The sequence below is a fragment of the Oncorhynchus kisutch genome, linkage group LG18, assembly GCF_002021735.2.
Source record: "Oncorhynchus kisutch isolate 150728-3 linkage group LG18, Okis_V2, whole genome shotgun sequence".
In the NCBI taxonomy this organism is placed as follows: Eukaryota; Metazoa; Chordata; class Actinopteri; order Salmoniformes; family Salmonidae; genus Oncorhynchus; species Oncorhynchus kisutch.
The window spans coordinates 37,218,994-37,231,830 of record NC_034191.2 but is presented as its reverse complement, the minus strand read 5'-3'; the positions used below and the strand labels follow the sequence as shown (position 1 = coordinate 37,231,830).

The following is a 12,837-nucleotide window of genomic DNA, read 5'->3' as shown; positions in this document are numbered from 1 at the left end:
GGTCGCGGCCGGTTATGATAGAGCCTGGGCACGAACCCAGAGTCTCTGATGGCACAGCTGGCGCTGCAGTACAGCGCCCTTAACCACTGCGCCACCCGGGAGGCCCGACAAAGGATCATTCCTGTGTGAATTTGGAGAGGGATGTTCTCTCTCTCTCTCCTTGATTTACAGGGCGCAAACTTAAGTTATTGGCTACAATCATTATCCTACCGTTTTGATCAAAACTTGCAGCAAAGTCACCTTGGCTGCGTTTCAAACTCAAAGTAGACAGCCCTCGGCCCTAAACCCTCAGCCATTGAATAACGTTTTCACATCCGAATGTACCTTAAATGTCCCTTGGCCAAGTGAGGGAGAGTGATGATCGGAGAGGAAACAATAACGTGTTTCGACTGCAGCCCTTGCCTGAGGAAGCCTGCTCTGATCTGACTTTCGCGCCACAATCATTTTGCTGTCCAATCAAAGCGTTATGCGTCTATGTCGTCAAAATAAATGTGGGGGCGTAGGTTTTGACCAAAATTCCCAAGCAGCTGAACGCTTACGGTCCCATCTAAATTTGATCTCGCTTTTTAAAATTAAATTAATGGACTGGTGGCCTTTATGAAACAGGTTTCCCATTCATACATTTAAAAAAATCATTGACTTGCGTTTACAAATAAGAATTTTGAAGACAAAGACCAAAAGTACAATGGGCATTGATTGCAGTGTGATAAATCAACAGCAAATTCAGGATAGGCTTATTTCATTTCCAAACGGTGATCCGTATGTAGACGTACAATTCCCAATTTTTCTGCAATTATTCTATTAAATCGAAGTACTTTTCCAGTCTGAAATGCACATTTAAACATGCCATGATATTACAGACATTGCCTGACTTGTGGGAACCCTGTTTAAAAAAAAAAAAAAATGCTAACTACAACTAAATACAAGCCATCGTTAATAAGACGTAGGTTAGCTAGCCTAAGAGTCATTGTCATCCACTTGTATGCCTATTTGGTCGTAGGTACCATTATTATTCATTAACTCAGCATTCATTTAGAGATACATTCATTTAGAGGCTATGAGACCACACTTGTGGAGGACCATTAAAAAAAACTATAAACAGCACAAGATGACACATGTCCTGCTTCATGTAATGAATCAGCTTTTATTTTGTTCAAAGCAATACTATTTCACAGGCAGACTGTCTAAATTTAACTGTACATGAAATATCATTGGTTACAATTGTGCACAAACACACACACACACAATACACACACTTGGAACATTATGTGTGTGTGAGTGCCATATCAGTATGTCTTTGTGCATGCATGTATGTGCTTGTGTGCATTCATGCATGTACGTGTGTTTTCACATGTGTGTGTTCATGTGTGTGTTCCTGTGTGTGCAACTCTGTCCTCTACTCCTGTGTGAAGGGGTAGACCAGGTATCCGCTGAACCTGTTGTACTCCTTGGTGTTGCCACACAGACTCCTGCCGGAGAGCAGCTCCACGTACACCTGGTCGCCCTGGCGCAGAGACAACAGCACCGAATGGGTGGCGCTGTCCTCCGTGTCCTCCCGGTTGTCCTCCCACACAGAGGCCACCACCTCGTTGTTCTTTATCAGCTGCACCTTGTGGTAAAGACGCTCGCCATCCACGCCCGCGTTGGAGTAGGCCGTGAAGGAGAAGGAGTAGAGGCCGGCGCGGGGGGCGGTGAAGGTACCTGGATAGAGGACATACACAGGGAGATGGAGAGGGAGTGTGAATGGGTGAGTGTGTGTATGTGTGTTTTATTTTATGTTATGTTATTTATCCAGTAAGTATGTGGGGAAATGATGCGACAACGCAGTGTGGCGTCCTACCCAGAGCGTCATTGTATCCGTTACCCTGGTTGAGAGAGATGGCGTAGTAGCGGATTGGCACGTTGCTAGTGAAGGGGCCGAAGCAGTCGCTTCGAGATCTCATCGCCGCGGTGAATGCAATCTTATTGTTGCCTGAGTCACAGAACGAGGGAAGGAGAACAGAAGAAGTTAGAAGCCTGGGACTTGAACATTAGGGATTTGACTTAATCAAACTAGGAAACAGATGTATTTTCCAGTACCTGTGACTTCCTTGATGTCGTTGTCCAATCGGGTGAGCTGCTCCCACATGTCCACCATGCGCATGAAGGTGTGATCCTCCAGCATACTCATCTCATTGGCCACACAGCAGCATCCCCGCTGGCTGTTGAAAGCACACTCACAGTCCCACTTCCCACAGGGCAGGACCCCAGTCCAACCCACTGGGGACAGTGGGGAGGATAGGGGAGGAAGGTGGGAGGGGGGATAGAGGGAGGCAGAGAGTAGGGGTCAAAAGTTGTCAAAGCAGGACCAATAGTTTAACATGACATTTGATTGTTAAGATATGTTTGGGGTTGATAACATACAAAAAGAAAAGAGAAAAAACGGAGGCTTCATGAGGTTTTCTGTTACCCGCTGCATCTCGCATCAGCTCTAAAGTCCCCACGGCCTTCACACTGGCACAGACACACAGCAACCCCCACAGGCACAGAGAGGACACTGCAACAAACTTCATTCTCTGTAATACATAGATAGTTACTGTTGGTCCCACAGCATACCTTCAAATGACAATGAATAGAGACTTTTGATCATGTTTATAAACATTGCATGGCTATGCTCTCTGCTGAGAACCAGCCGTATGAAACATAATGTATTTGTAGTTCATGCACTGGTCATGATGACTAACAGTCACAGTCTACTCAACCCATTCGGGACTCTGAAGTTTTAGTTTGTTTTTTGAGCATGCCTCGTCAAGATGGTGCTCTAGTCACATCAACCTCCTTCATTTCCTTACTGGTTTAGTCAACTGCAAAATAGTTGATATTCATAGGTCATTCCACCATCTTTGATGGAAACATGTAAACAATAGTCGACCTCAGTACCCAGATTTTATTTTCTGCGTATAAAGCATTTTGCTAAAGCCCCCTACACCCATTCTAAAACTTTTTCCCATCTACAGTTCTCTTCCCATCGGATTGGTTTTTACATTTCAAATAAAATATGATCAACTGTGCCTTCTAGCTTATCCAAAGCTGTCACTCATCAAAATGGACTATATAGAACTTCAGTATCATTAGCGTATTGCTTTACGTATATTCCATAATCACTGCATAGCTCCTAACTCACCAGACCTGAGAGCCTCCAGACAGTCTGTGGGTAAAGGGAGGAAAGGCAGTACTTACTGTATCGCTGTAAGAAGCCCACGTCTTGTTACCTTGTTCTTACAGTAGGTGAGCAGACTTGGGAATCCTCCTAAGACTATGTAGGAGCTTAATGCAGGCGGGGTGGTGCTGCCGTGCTATTGGTTCCCTGTCTGAGGTCCCACCCTTCCGCAGATGGATGAGAAAAGCTCCACGGCCATTCCATGTACACAAACCCCAACCCCAAAAACACAGGCTGAAGTAGGGTTCCTAACGGAGGGCACCTAGAACACATTCAATAGTCTCCCATTGTGACAAGTTAAAGACAATGCCATGTCAGTGTTTCTTCCTTGGGTGTGAATGAGAGGTCCTGTAAGAAGCCAGCTCATCTTTGCCGTTGTGTGAAAATGGTAGGTTTTTAAAAGGACACCGGTGTCTGGTTTCCCTAAAACTCCCAGTGGACACAGTGTTTCGTGCTACTATTGAATAGATTGTTATCAAGGATTTTGAATGGCGTTTCCCAAATATACGTGGGTTTATTGCTGTCTCATTGAGAGTCATTATCAGTGGATCAGGAGACCCAGATATAGTGTCACCTGGTTCTCACACCTGGGTGTGGGCGGAGGTGGTGGAGAGAGTTTCTGTTCTCCATTTATTGTTGACCATCATATACAGTATTGATTGTTGTTTTGTCAGCGTTGCTGACTGTCACATGTCCCCTGTTGAGCGACCCGGTTCTTCAGATGCTATCCATTTCCTTTGAGGCGAATCAGAGAATGCAGGTCAAAGTATTGTGATGGTTTATGTCATTAGATAACATCATCCAACTGTGACCCTAGACAGAGAATTAACAGGGAGGTCATAGAGTCTATTTTACAGTAGTGCTGCTGCTGATGATGATTACCATTTACTTTTTTTTAATGCACATACATACAGTATAGGTTTATATAAATGTTGCATTGTATGTCTGTATGCAGGGTTGGGTAGGTTACTTTCTAAATGTAATCCGTTAGTTACTAGTTATCTGTCCAAAATTGTAATCAGTAATGTAACTTTTGGATTACCCAAACTCAGTAATGTAATCGGATTACGTTCCGTTACTTTTAGATTACTTTCCCCTTAAGAGGCATGAGAAGATAGTAGACAAAAATGTATGTTACCAATTGAACGACATCTATTGCAGGGTAAATCAATGTTAAAGTTTACATAGCTGGCCATATATGGATGTTACATTTTACTTTATGGGTTATATAATATATATTTTTAAGTTTTTGATTTGTTAAAAAAGTTTGAAATATCCAATAAATGTCGTTCCACTTCATGATTGTGTCCCACTTGTTGTTGATTCTTCACAAAAAAATGCAGTTTTATATCTTTATGTTTGAAGCCTGAAATGTAGCAAAAGGTCGCAAAGTTCAAGGGGGCCGAATACTTTCGCAAGGCATTGTATATAAGTCCAAAAATGGATGTAGCAACTACAGAATGTCCCTTTAAGTCTATCAAAAGTGTGCAAGTTTGAGCATGTGTGCATTAGGCCAATGGATTTTTTTTATCAGCATGAATTAGATTGAGCAATAAAAGCCCCAGTTTTATTCCATAGGCTGGGATCTGCACTATGCAGCTATTGTAAGCGCATTTTTCACAGGCTGTCCACTGGTTTCAAAAACAATGATTGATAGGCAGCTTAAACTTCTTGAACTCAACCATTATTGTGTTCAAATACACAGATTTGTGAACGGCCATCCACAACAACCACAATCTGTGAGGCGCAAATAGCTAAATAAAAGAGCAGCAGTGTGATTCACATCAACGCGCTACGTAGATATCAATAATAAGTGATATCCTGAAGAAGGACAACATCTGTGTTTACAATATAAAAATAAAGATTTCCTTTCTGTAAGATCTCCCAAACCCCGAGCATTCACACTAACGATATTGAGTGAGTTGAAAACGAACTCCTGCATAAAAAAAAAGAAATAACACAAACTAGATAACAGAAGTAGTAATGTGAACAATAAAACAAACACTGAACCTTGAGAGGATTACTCCGACGGAAAACTACGCTCAGCTGAGGTAGTGGTGGTTAAAGGTATAACAAATCAATTTTTTTCTCTCTTTTTTTTAGTTGGCAAGTGTTCATAAATTGTAGTTCCCACTGTACATTAACTCGGGGCAGTACATTAAATGTACTCTTGGCAGTACTCACAGTTCCAGTATGGTTCATGTCAACAGTTACCCAGTAATCATTCTTCCTTCTTTAAACGCGTGTGGGCCCTTGAACCCAGCCTTCTTTCCCTCTTGTCGTGCCTTCTGTATAAACAGCCACAGTTTCTCCCTGGCAGTCTGATCCTGCGGTATCACAGCCTCTTTGATGCGGAGCTTCTTCTCGTCCAGAAACTTGTTTCCCTTGGCCATTTTCCACAAGTATTTCCATTTTTTAAGCGCAAGATGACATTGCGAGGGGGTACATCAGATCTTTGTCGATGTACCACGTCGATCTCTTTTGAAGAGACAAAGACCAGGTCGCCCATGCCCTTAATGCTACCACTTCATTCTCTATTGCCTCAGGATTAAAACGGAATGTTTCTAAATGTGAAATATTTTGTTTATATGACTCTGATGATAAAGAAATTGAAAATATTCCTGGAAAGGACTGTGTTAAATATTTAGGAATACATTACTAAAGCACCTTATACCACCCACCACTGCGACCTGTATGCTCTAGTCGGCTGGCCCTTGCTACATATTCGTCGCCAGACCCACTGGCTCCAGGTCATCTACAAGTCCATGCTAGGTAAAGCTCCGCCTTATCTCGGTTCACTGGTCACGATGGCAACACCCACCCGTAGCACGCGCTCCAGCAGGTGTATCTCACTGATCATCCCTAAAGCCAACACCTCATTTGGCCGCCTTTCGTTCCAGTTCTCTGCTGCCTGTGACTGGAACGAATTGCAAAAATCGCTGAAGTTGGAGACTTTTATCTCCCTCACCAACTTCAAACATCTGTTATCTGAGCAGCTAACCGATCGCTGCAGCTGTACATAGTCTATCGGTAAATAGCCCACCCAATTTTACCTACCTCTTCCCCATACTGTTTATATTTATTTACTTTTCTGCTCTTTTGCACACCAATATCTATACCTGTACATGACCATCTGATCATTTATCACTCCAGTGGTAATCTGCTAAATTGTAATTATCTGCCTACCTCCTCATGCCTTTTGCACACATTGTATATAGACTCCCCTTTTTTTCTACTGTGTTATTGACTTGTTAATTGTTTACTCAATGTTTAACTCTGTGTTGTTGTCTGTTCACACTGCTATGCTTTATCTTGGCCAGGTCGCAGTTGCAAATGAGAACTTGTTCTCAACTAGCCTACCTGGTTAAATAAAGGTGAAATAAAATCAAATAAATTAAAAAAAAAAAACACTTAGTCAGACAACATATTAATTTCTCTCCTAAAATTATTTAATACATGGCTACAAAGGGATCTTTCTATACTTGGGAAAGTACTTCTGTCCAATGCAGAGGGACTGTCTCGCTTTGTGTACCCTCATTATCTTTATTTGTAAATCCCTCTACCTGTAAAGAGATCAACAAGACCTTTGACTTCATCTGGAAAAATAAGTCAGTCCTCTCAAATAAAAGAGCTGAAGGCGGTCTGGAAGTGTTGGATTTTGTTGTCATAAACAACACTTTCAAGATCAACTTGTTGGAAATATGTTTGATCAATACTGATGCAATATGGCATTTCATTCCAAATCATTTGTTTAATAAGTTGGGAGGTCTTACATTTTTACTGAAATGTAATTATATTCCTGAAAGATTACCCGCTAAATTGGCTAGGTTTCACCAACAAGTTTTAATGTCCTGGAAAATGTTTTCTGCACATTTTTCCCCACATAAAGCTATTCTGTGGAATAATTCAGACATAACTGTAAGGAATAAGTCATTGTTCTATCCCAGCTGGCATGAGAGGAATATTGACTTTGTTCTTGATGTTTTTGACAACGGGTAATATTCTTACATATTAACAATTTATAACATTGAAAGAGTTTCCAATACCTTTCAGAGAGTTTATTTCTGTGATCAAAGTCGTTCCCAGTGGTCTAACTACACTAATGAAAACTCATCTTAGCTTTGGTAATGATCACAAAGCTTATCCAGAACTCCAATGAGAGGAGAGGACTGACTGACTTATTTCTCCAGATGAAGTCAAAGGTCTTGTTGATCTCTTTACAGGTAGAGGGATTTACAAATAAAGATAATGAGGGTACACAAAGCGAGACAGTCCCTCTGCCTTGGACAGAAGTACTTTCCCAAGTATAGAAAAATTATTTTATTGATATTTTTGTATACTTTTGTATTTTTTTGTTAATACTTTTTGTTTTGTATTGTTAGACATGTTTGATGTAACAATGTAAGTTGTTGATTTTTGTATTATGAATAAAAATTTATTTAAAATGAATTAAAAAAATAAAAAACAAGTGATATCCGTATCGCCGTAGACTACTCCACTGCTCTTACCTCCAAGCTTTATTCAAATTGGTTAATCTTTGGATGCCGACAGCAGTCGTACCATTGGAAGTCATAGCTTGGACTGTAGCCTACAAAAGCCTATTCCTGCTCTTTTCTCTCGATCCATCAAATGCATTTGGTGTGTCATCATAGTGGTCTCTGATGTGTGGTCAGACTCGCTCAGGTAGAACAAACTTAAACTTGCGCCTTTTTCCAATGCTGATTTGAATGTCATTGAGTTTTTTTCTCGCAAACATTCTTTCCGAATTTAAAAGTAATCCTTGAAGTAAATCATCTCGTTTTTCAAAAGTATCTGTAATCTGATGACAAAATTTTAGCTGGTAATGTAACAGGTTACAGTTTTTTTTGTAATCCCTTACATACTCCCCAACCCTGTCTGTACGTTGAATGTGTATGCTATATGATATATACATAATAGTTGGAGTCTCGAGAACTGGTTGTGCTACATACTGTATGTAGCTAGTTCATAGCATTTAAATAATGTGCTGCTGAATGTGACATAAGGAAAGCTGTGAAGATATTCACATGTCAGAGGCACACCAATATTGTTGAGCCAAAATACACATTGTGTTGTACTTGTTCACCTCTATAGTTCAGATTCATGCAAATTATATTCTAGTCCATAACAGACTCCTCATTGGATTTTCAGTCACATTATCTCTGATTCACTGAGGTCATTGAGGTTAAATCTGTCAAGTGTGGAGTCCGATGGCAATAGAGATAGATACAGCATTTGTATTTATTATGGATCCTCTCTTTCTAGGGTCCAGCAAAAGTAACGCAGTTATAACCATTTTTTATAACTTTAAAAACATTTCACAACACATTAAGTGTGTAGCCCTCAGGCCACTACTCTACTACCACATATCTACAACACAAAATTCATGTGGACGTGTGTATAGTAAGTAGTGGTGGAAAAAAGTACCCAATTGTCATACTTGAGTAAATGTAAAGAGACCTTAACAGAAAATGTGAAAGTCACCCAGTAAAATGCTACTTGATTTAAAGTCTAAAAGTATTTAGTTTTAAATATACTTAAGTATCAAAAGGAAAAGTACAAGTATAAATCATTTCAAATGACTTATATTAAGCACACCAGACGGCACTTTTTAAAATATTTTTTGGACGAATAGCCAGACTACAACATCATTTACAAACCTAGCATTTGTTTTAAGTGAGTCCTCCAGATCAGAGGCAGTAGGGATAACCAGGGATGTTCTCTTGATAAGTACAAATTGTAAAAATTATAGATAGTAAAGTAAAGTACAGACACCACAAAAATGACTTAAGTAGTAGTTTAAAGTATTTTTACTTTAAGTACTTTACACCACTGTTAGTATGTTAGCATGTGTGTGTGTATGTGTCTTCAAAGTCCCCACAATCCCATAAGGTGTATCTCTATCTGTTTTTTTAGATCTGATTCTACTGCTTGCATCAGTTACCTGATGTAGAATAGAGTTCCATGAAGTCATGGCTCTATGTACTGTAGTACCGTGTGCCTCCCATAGTCTGTTCTGGACTTGGGGACTGTGAAGGGACCTCTGGTGGCATGTCTTGTGGGATATGCATGGGTGTCTGAGCTGTGTGCTCGTAGTTTAAACAGACAGCTCCGTGCGTTCAACATGTCAATACAACTCACAAATACAAGTAGTGATGAAGTCAATCTCTCCTCTACTTTGAGCCAGGAGATATTGACATGCATATTATTAATATTAGCTCTCCGTGTACACTTAAGGGCCAGCTGTTCTGAGCCATTTGTAATTTTCCTAAGTCCCTCTTTGTGGCACCTGACCACAGTATTAATGCTTATGGCTAAACGTTACTGCTCTGTATACCCCTAGCCTGTACATCCCTGACAACGTGTTGAGCATAGCTGTATGGTACGGAGGTCAGATAATAACAAACATTTGAAAAATGTTATCAGATTACATAAAGTGGTGTCAAATGAATCCATTTCACTCAAGAGGACAATGTATTATTTTGTGTGAACATTTGGTCTTGATGTTAATTCTTAGAGATACAAAGGTGAGTTAAGGTGAGTTGAGTTTGTCACTTTTGTGACACATTTGATTAATTCAAGGAAAAGGTTAACGAGATAGGAGCAATATAACCCTCTACGGTTGACTCCTGAAAATAAATAAACATTTTCAAAAAAATCTAAAATGATCCCCAAATTGCAGACATGCTTTTAGCCCCACTTCCTCTTCCCCTCAGTGTCTTAAATGTAAAACTGATACAGGCACCCTAACACATTGTTTATGGTCATGTACCAAAATACAAAGATACTGGTCTGGTGTTCTGCAAGAAATTGAAAAGATCCTAGGGGTTGATCTAGAATTGGACCCAGTTTCTTTACTGTTAGGTCTCCCTAGTAGGCATGTTACTTCTGTGGGTAAGAGGAGGCTTTACAACATCCTTACCTTCGCAGCAGGGAAAAACATCCTTTTACAGTGAATTAGTGATAAGGTTCCTCTATTAAAGATTGGCATAAGATACTATTTGAATGGGTGCCTCTGGATTATCTGACATGTACATTGCATTCTAAAACAGACCAGTTCTACAAAGTATGGGAACCTTATCTAAATGATCTAGAACCTGAGGTATCAGCTATTATGCTGCAAGAATTATCTTAGAATTGTGGGGATCTATGTATTTCAGAACTACACTGTACATTCCATATGTTGAACCTAACTTCTTGGTTTCAACTCAGCATTTATGTTTAATTTCTGTTAGTATGTTTGTTTAAAATGTGTGTATTGAGAGATGCAACGATGGGGTGAGAGAAGCACCGAGCGGGAAGAGGAAAATGGTGTACGTATGCATGGGTGTGTATGCATGTATATATATATGTAGGTATGTGTAAGTGAGTGCTGTTTTTTTGTTGCATCTCTTAATATGGGTGAAAATTGTGAAATTCCAATTTAAAAAATACTGTTACAAAAAAATATCTAAAATGCTCATTTGGCATTTATCTTCATTGCGCAGTGGCTGTACTTCTACCTCACTCATCCCAGTACATTAAACGTTTATCTCTGTTTGTGGACCCTTAGGATCATTAAGTAATGTTAGTATTAGTATGAATACAGTAGTACAACAACACAGAGAGAGGTAAAAGAACACAGACCAAGTACTTGTTGTAATAATCATGGTTTATTTTCAAAAAAAATCTAACACAAGCAAACAGCTTTTTTCCCGTCAATGTCAAGGCTGTCCTAGAAAGATGAATGGGGTTCTGATTGACATTCACTGGAGGAGCTGGCCTCTGATCAAACACTCATCACATAGCCTCAAGACCAGCTCCAAGTTCCCTTTCAGAAGCAGGACTGGGCAAAGGAGTTAAAGACAGGGCGAAGGTGGTGGGGTGTGGTAGCCTCAGCCTCAGCTTAGACTTAGTCGGTGGCGTAGAGCAGGAAGCCGGAAAAGGTGTTGTAATGGCTCTGTTCGTCACACAGGAAGCATCCAATGGGCAGGGTGACGGACAACTTGTCCCCGGCCTGCAGCTGGATGGCCATCACCGTGGTGGTGCTGTCCTCTTGGTCCTGCTGGTTCTGCTCGCTGCAGCCCGCCACCTGGCGCCCGTTCACCATCAGGTTGGCGCACGCGGCCAGGTTTGCGCCGGGGGCACCCGAGTCGCTGTACACGGTGAGGGCCACGCTGTAGACACCGGAGCGGGGCACAGTGAAGATGCCGGTGCGGTTGTTGTAGCCCTCGCCTAGGTTGACGAAGATGTACTGGTAGACAATGGTCTTAGCTTCACGGAAGGGGCCCTCGCAACGGCGTGTGTTGGTCAGGGCCACGGAGAACGCACTGCGGCTAGCTGCAGATGGAAAGAGAGAGAAGGATAGAGAAATTAATATGCAATGGGACAAAATAACAGCAAGCCATTTGGTTTCCAGTCAAAATGTAACACATTGGCCGGTGTTGATGTGGTAATGGAGATAGTGGTTGAGGTCAGATGGTCTCACCGCGGACATTGTTGACCACGGCCTTTGCCTTCTCCAGGCCCTTCTGCAGCTCGTTCAGACTCATGTTGAAAAACTGCTCCATCCTCCACATCTGCTTCTGCATCAGGCAGCAGCCGCAGGAGGCCTGGTCCGCCAGACACACTGTGTGGACACAGACACACAGACAGACAGACACACAGGACAAAGGATTAGACAGTGGTTCTCAACACTCCTCGCTGTTTACCATCCTCAGTGTGTTTAGTGTCTCCCTTCCTACTCTCTCTATCCCTTACAGTTCTCTGTTTTGGTGTCCTTTGTTGTCTCTCCAGGGCTATTCCAGCTGTATTCATTGGCCAGAGCGGCCCCCAACAAGCACAGCAGTACGATAGCTGTAGGAGAGAGCAGAGTAAAGCACACAGTTACACCACAGTATGCACTCTTCCATACACTGTACACACACCTGCAGCGTCACACACCATCATAGGACAGGAGTTGTGCACCCCCTTGGCTACTCTAGACCAAAAGCTTAACTCCTCTGTCCTCATTCAACCACTCTGGAGCCTACATCTGCAGTTATGCTTCCCTGTCATATAGGAAACCATAGAGACGCCCACCTCTCATTTTGCAGCTTGGAGATGGCAGTCGATGTTCACAGACAGTCGGATGGGATGGATAGACTGTCACCAGGAGAGGAGCTCTGCCTATAAACCCTGAGTAAATGCCACCTCCCACTGTCGGTCCTCTGTGGGATGGGCAGTGGCAGGCTTTGTGTCCTGCATATGTGGGACAGGTATTGTCTGTCACCCGGACCACTGCGTTCCCATTGAACTGCAATGACACTTTACCTGTGTTGTCAGGTGTCAGACAGCTTCCACCTGCTCATTGTGTATGTTAATGGATGATGAAGAGAGTGTCAGGTAGTCGGCAGGGGACCTTTTCCTGATGCAACGGGCGAGAGGTGAAAAACAGTGAACTCATTCCCAGCATAGCATGTTGGGGGGGTGCGCAGAAAGCATGGGGAGTAGATTGTCAGGGTGTTTGATTCAAGTAAACTATATATACAGACCTCTTCGAGTGTCCAAACTTTTGACTGGTACTGTATATATGCCCCCCCCCACCTCTAAAACAAATGTTGTGCCCCTGGATTTATATAACATATCGTCTTATTCAGGAA

The 12,837-nt window shown here is 41.8% G+C and overlaps 2 protein-coding genes across 2 annotated transcripts; both read right to left on the bottom strand.

The window, feature by feature from the left end:
• Positions 1 to 1,121: 1,121 nt before the first annotated feature.
• On the bottom strand, positions 1,122 to 3,271 carry cbln18 (cerebellin 18). The gene is made up of 5 exons (XM_031796520.1): positions 3,220 to 3,271; positions 2,450 to 2,555; positions 2,080 to 2,259; positions 1,841 to 1,972; positions 1,122 to 1,701 (listed from the first exon to the last, which is right to left on the bottom strand). Exons 2-5 carry the CDS (start codon positions 2,550 to 2,552, stop codon positions 1,397 to 1,399), a joined length of 720 nt encoding a protein of 239 aa, XP_031652380.1. The 5' UTR covers positions 2,553 to 2,555; positions 3,220 to 3,271; the 3' UTR covers positions 1,122 to 1,396.
• A 7,576-nt stretch (positions 3,272 to 10,847) lies between these two features.
• cbln20 (cerebellin 20) lies at positions 10,848 to 12,336 on the bottom strand. The gene is made up of 4 exons (XM_020508433.2): positions 12,278 to 12,336; positions 11,957 to 12,052; positions 11,685 to 11,825; positions 10,848 to 11,536 (listed from the first exon to the last, which is right to left on the bottom strand). The coding sequence occupies exons 1-4, from the start codon at positions 12,282 to 12,284 to the stop codon at positions 11,109 to 11,111; spliced, it is 672 nt and encodes a 223-aa protein (XP_020364022.1). The 5' UTR covers positions 12,285 to 12,336; the 3' UTR covers positions 10,848 to 11,108.
• Positions 12,337 to 12,837: the final 501 nt, after the last annotated feature.

Excerpts from the sequence above, each read along its gene's own strand:
- cbln20 (XM_020508433.2), bottom strand. Across the intron at positions 11,826-11,956 it reads GGACACCAAAACAGAGAACT|TGTGTCTGGCGGACCAGGCC; the intron begins GTAAGGGATAGA and ends GTGTCCACACAG. Across the intron at positions 11,537-11,684 it reads CGTGGTCAACAATGTCCGCG|CTAGCCGCAGTGCGTTCTCC; the intron begins GTGAGACCATCT and ends TTCCATCTGCAG.
- cbln18 (XM_031796520.1), bottom strand. The coding sequence starts at position 2,552 with ATGAAGTTTGTTGCAGTGTCCTCTCTGTGCCTGTGGGGGTTGCTGTGT. Across the intron at positions 2,260-2,449 it reads GCTGATGCGAGATGCAGCGG|TGGGTTGGACTGGGGTCCTG; the intron begins GTAACAGAAAAC and ends CACTGTCCCCAG. Across the intron at positions 1,973-2,079 it reads CGACATCAAGGAAGTCACAG|GCAACAATAAGATTGCATTC; the intron begins GTACTGGAAAAT and ends TCTGTGACTCAG.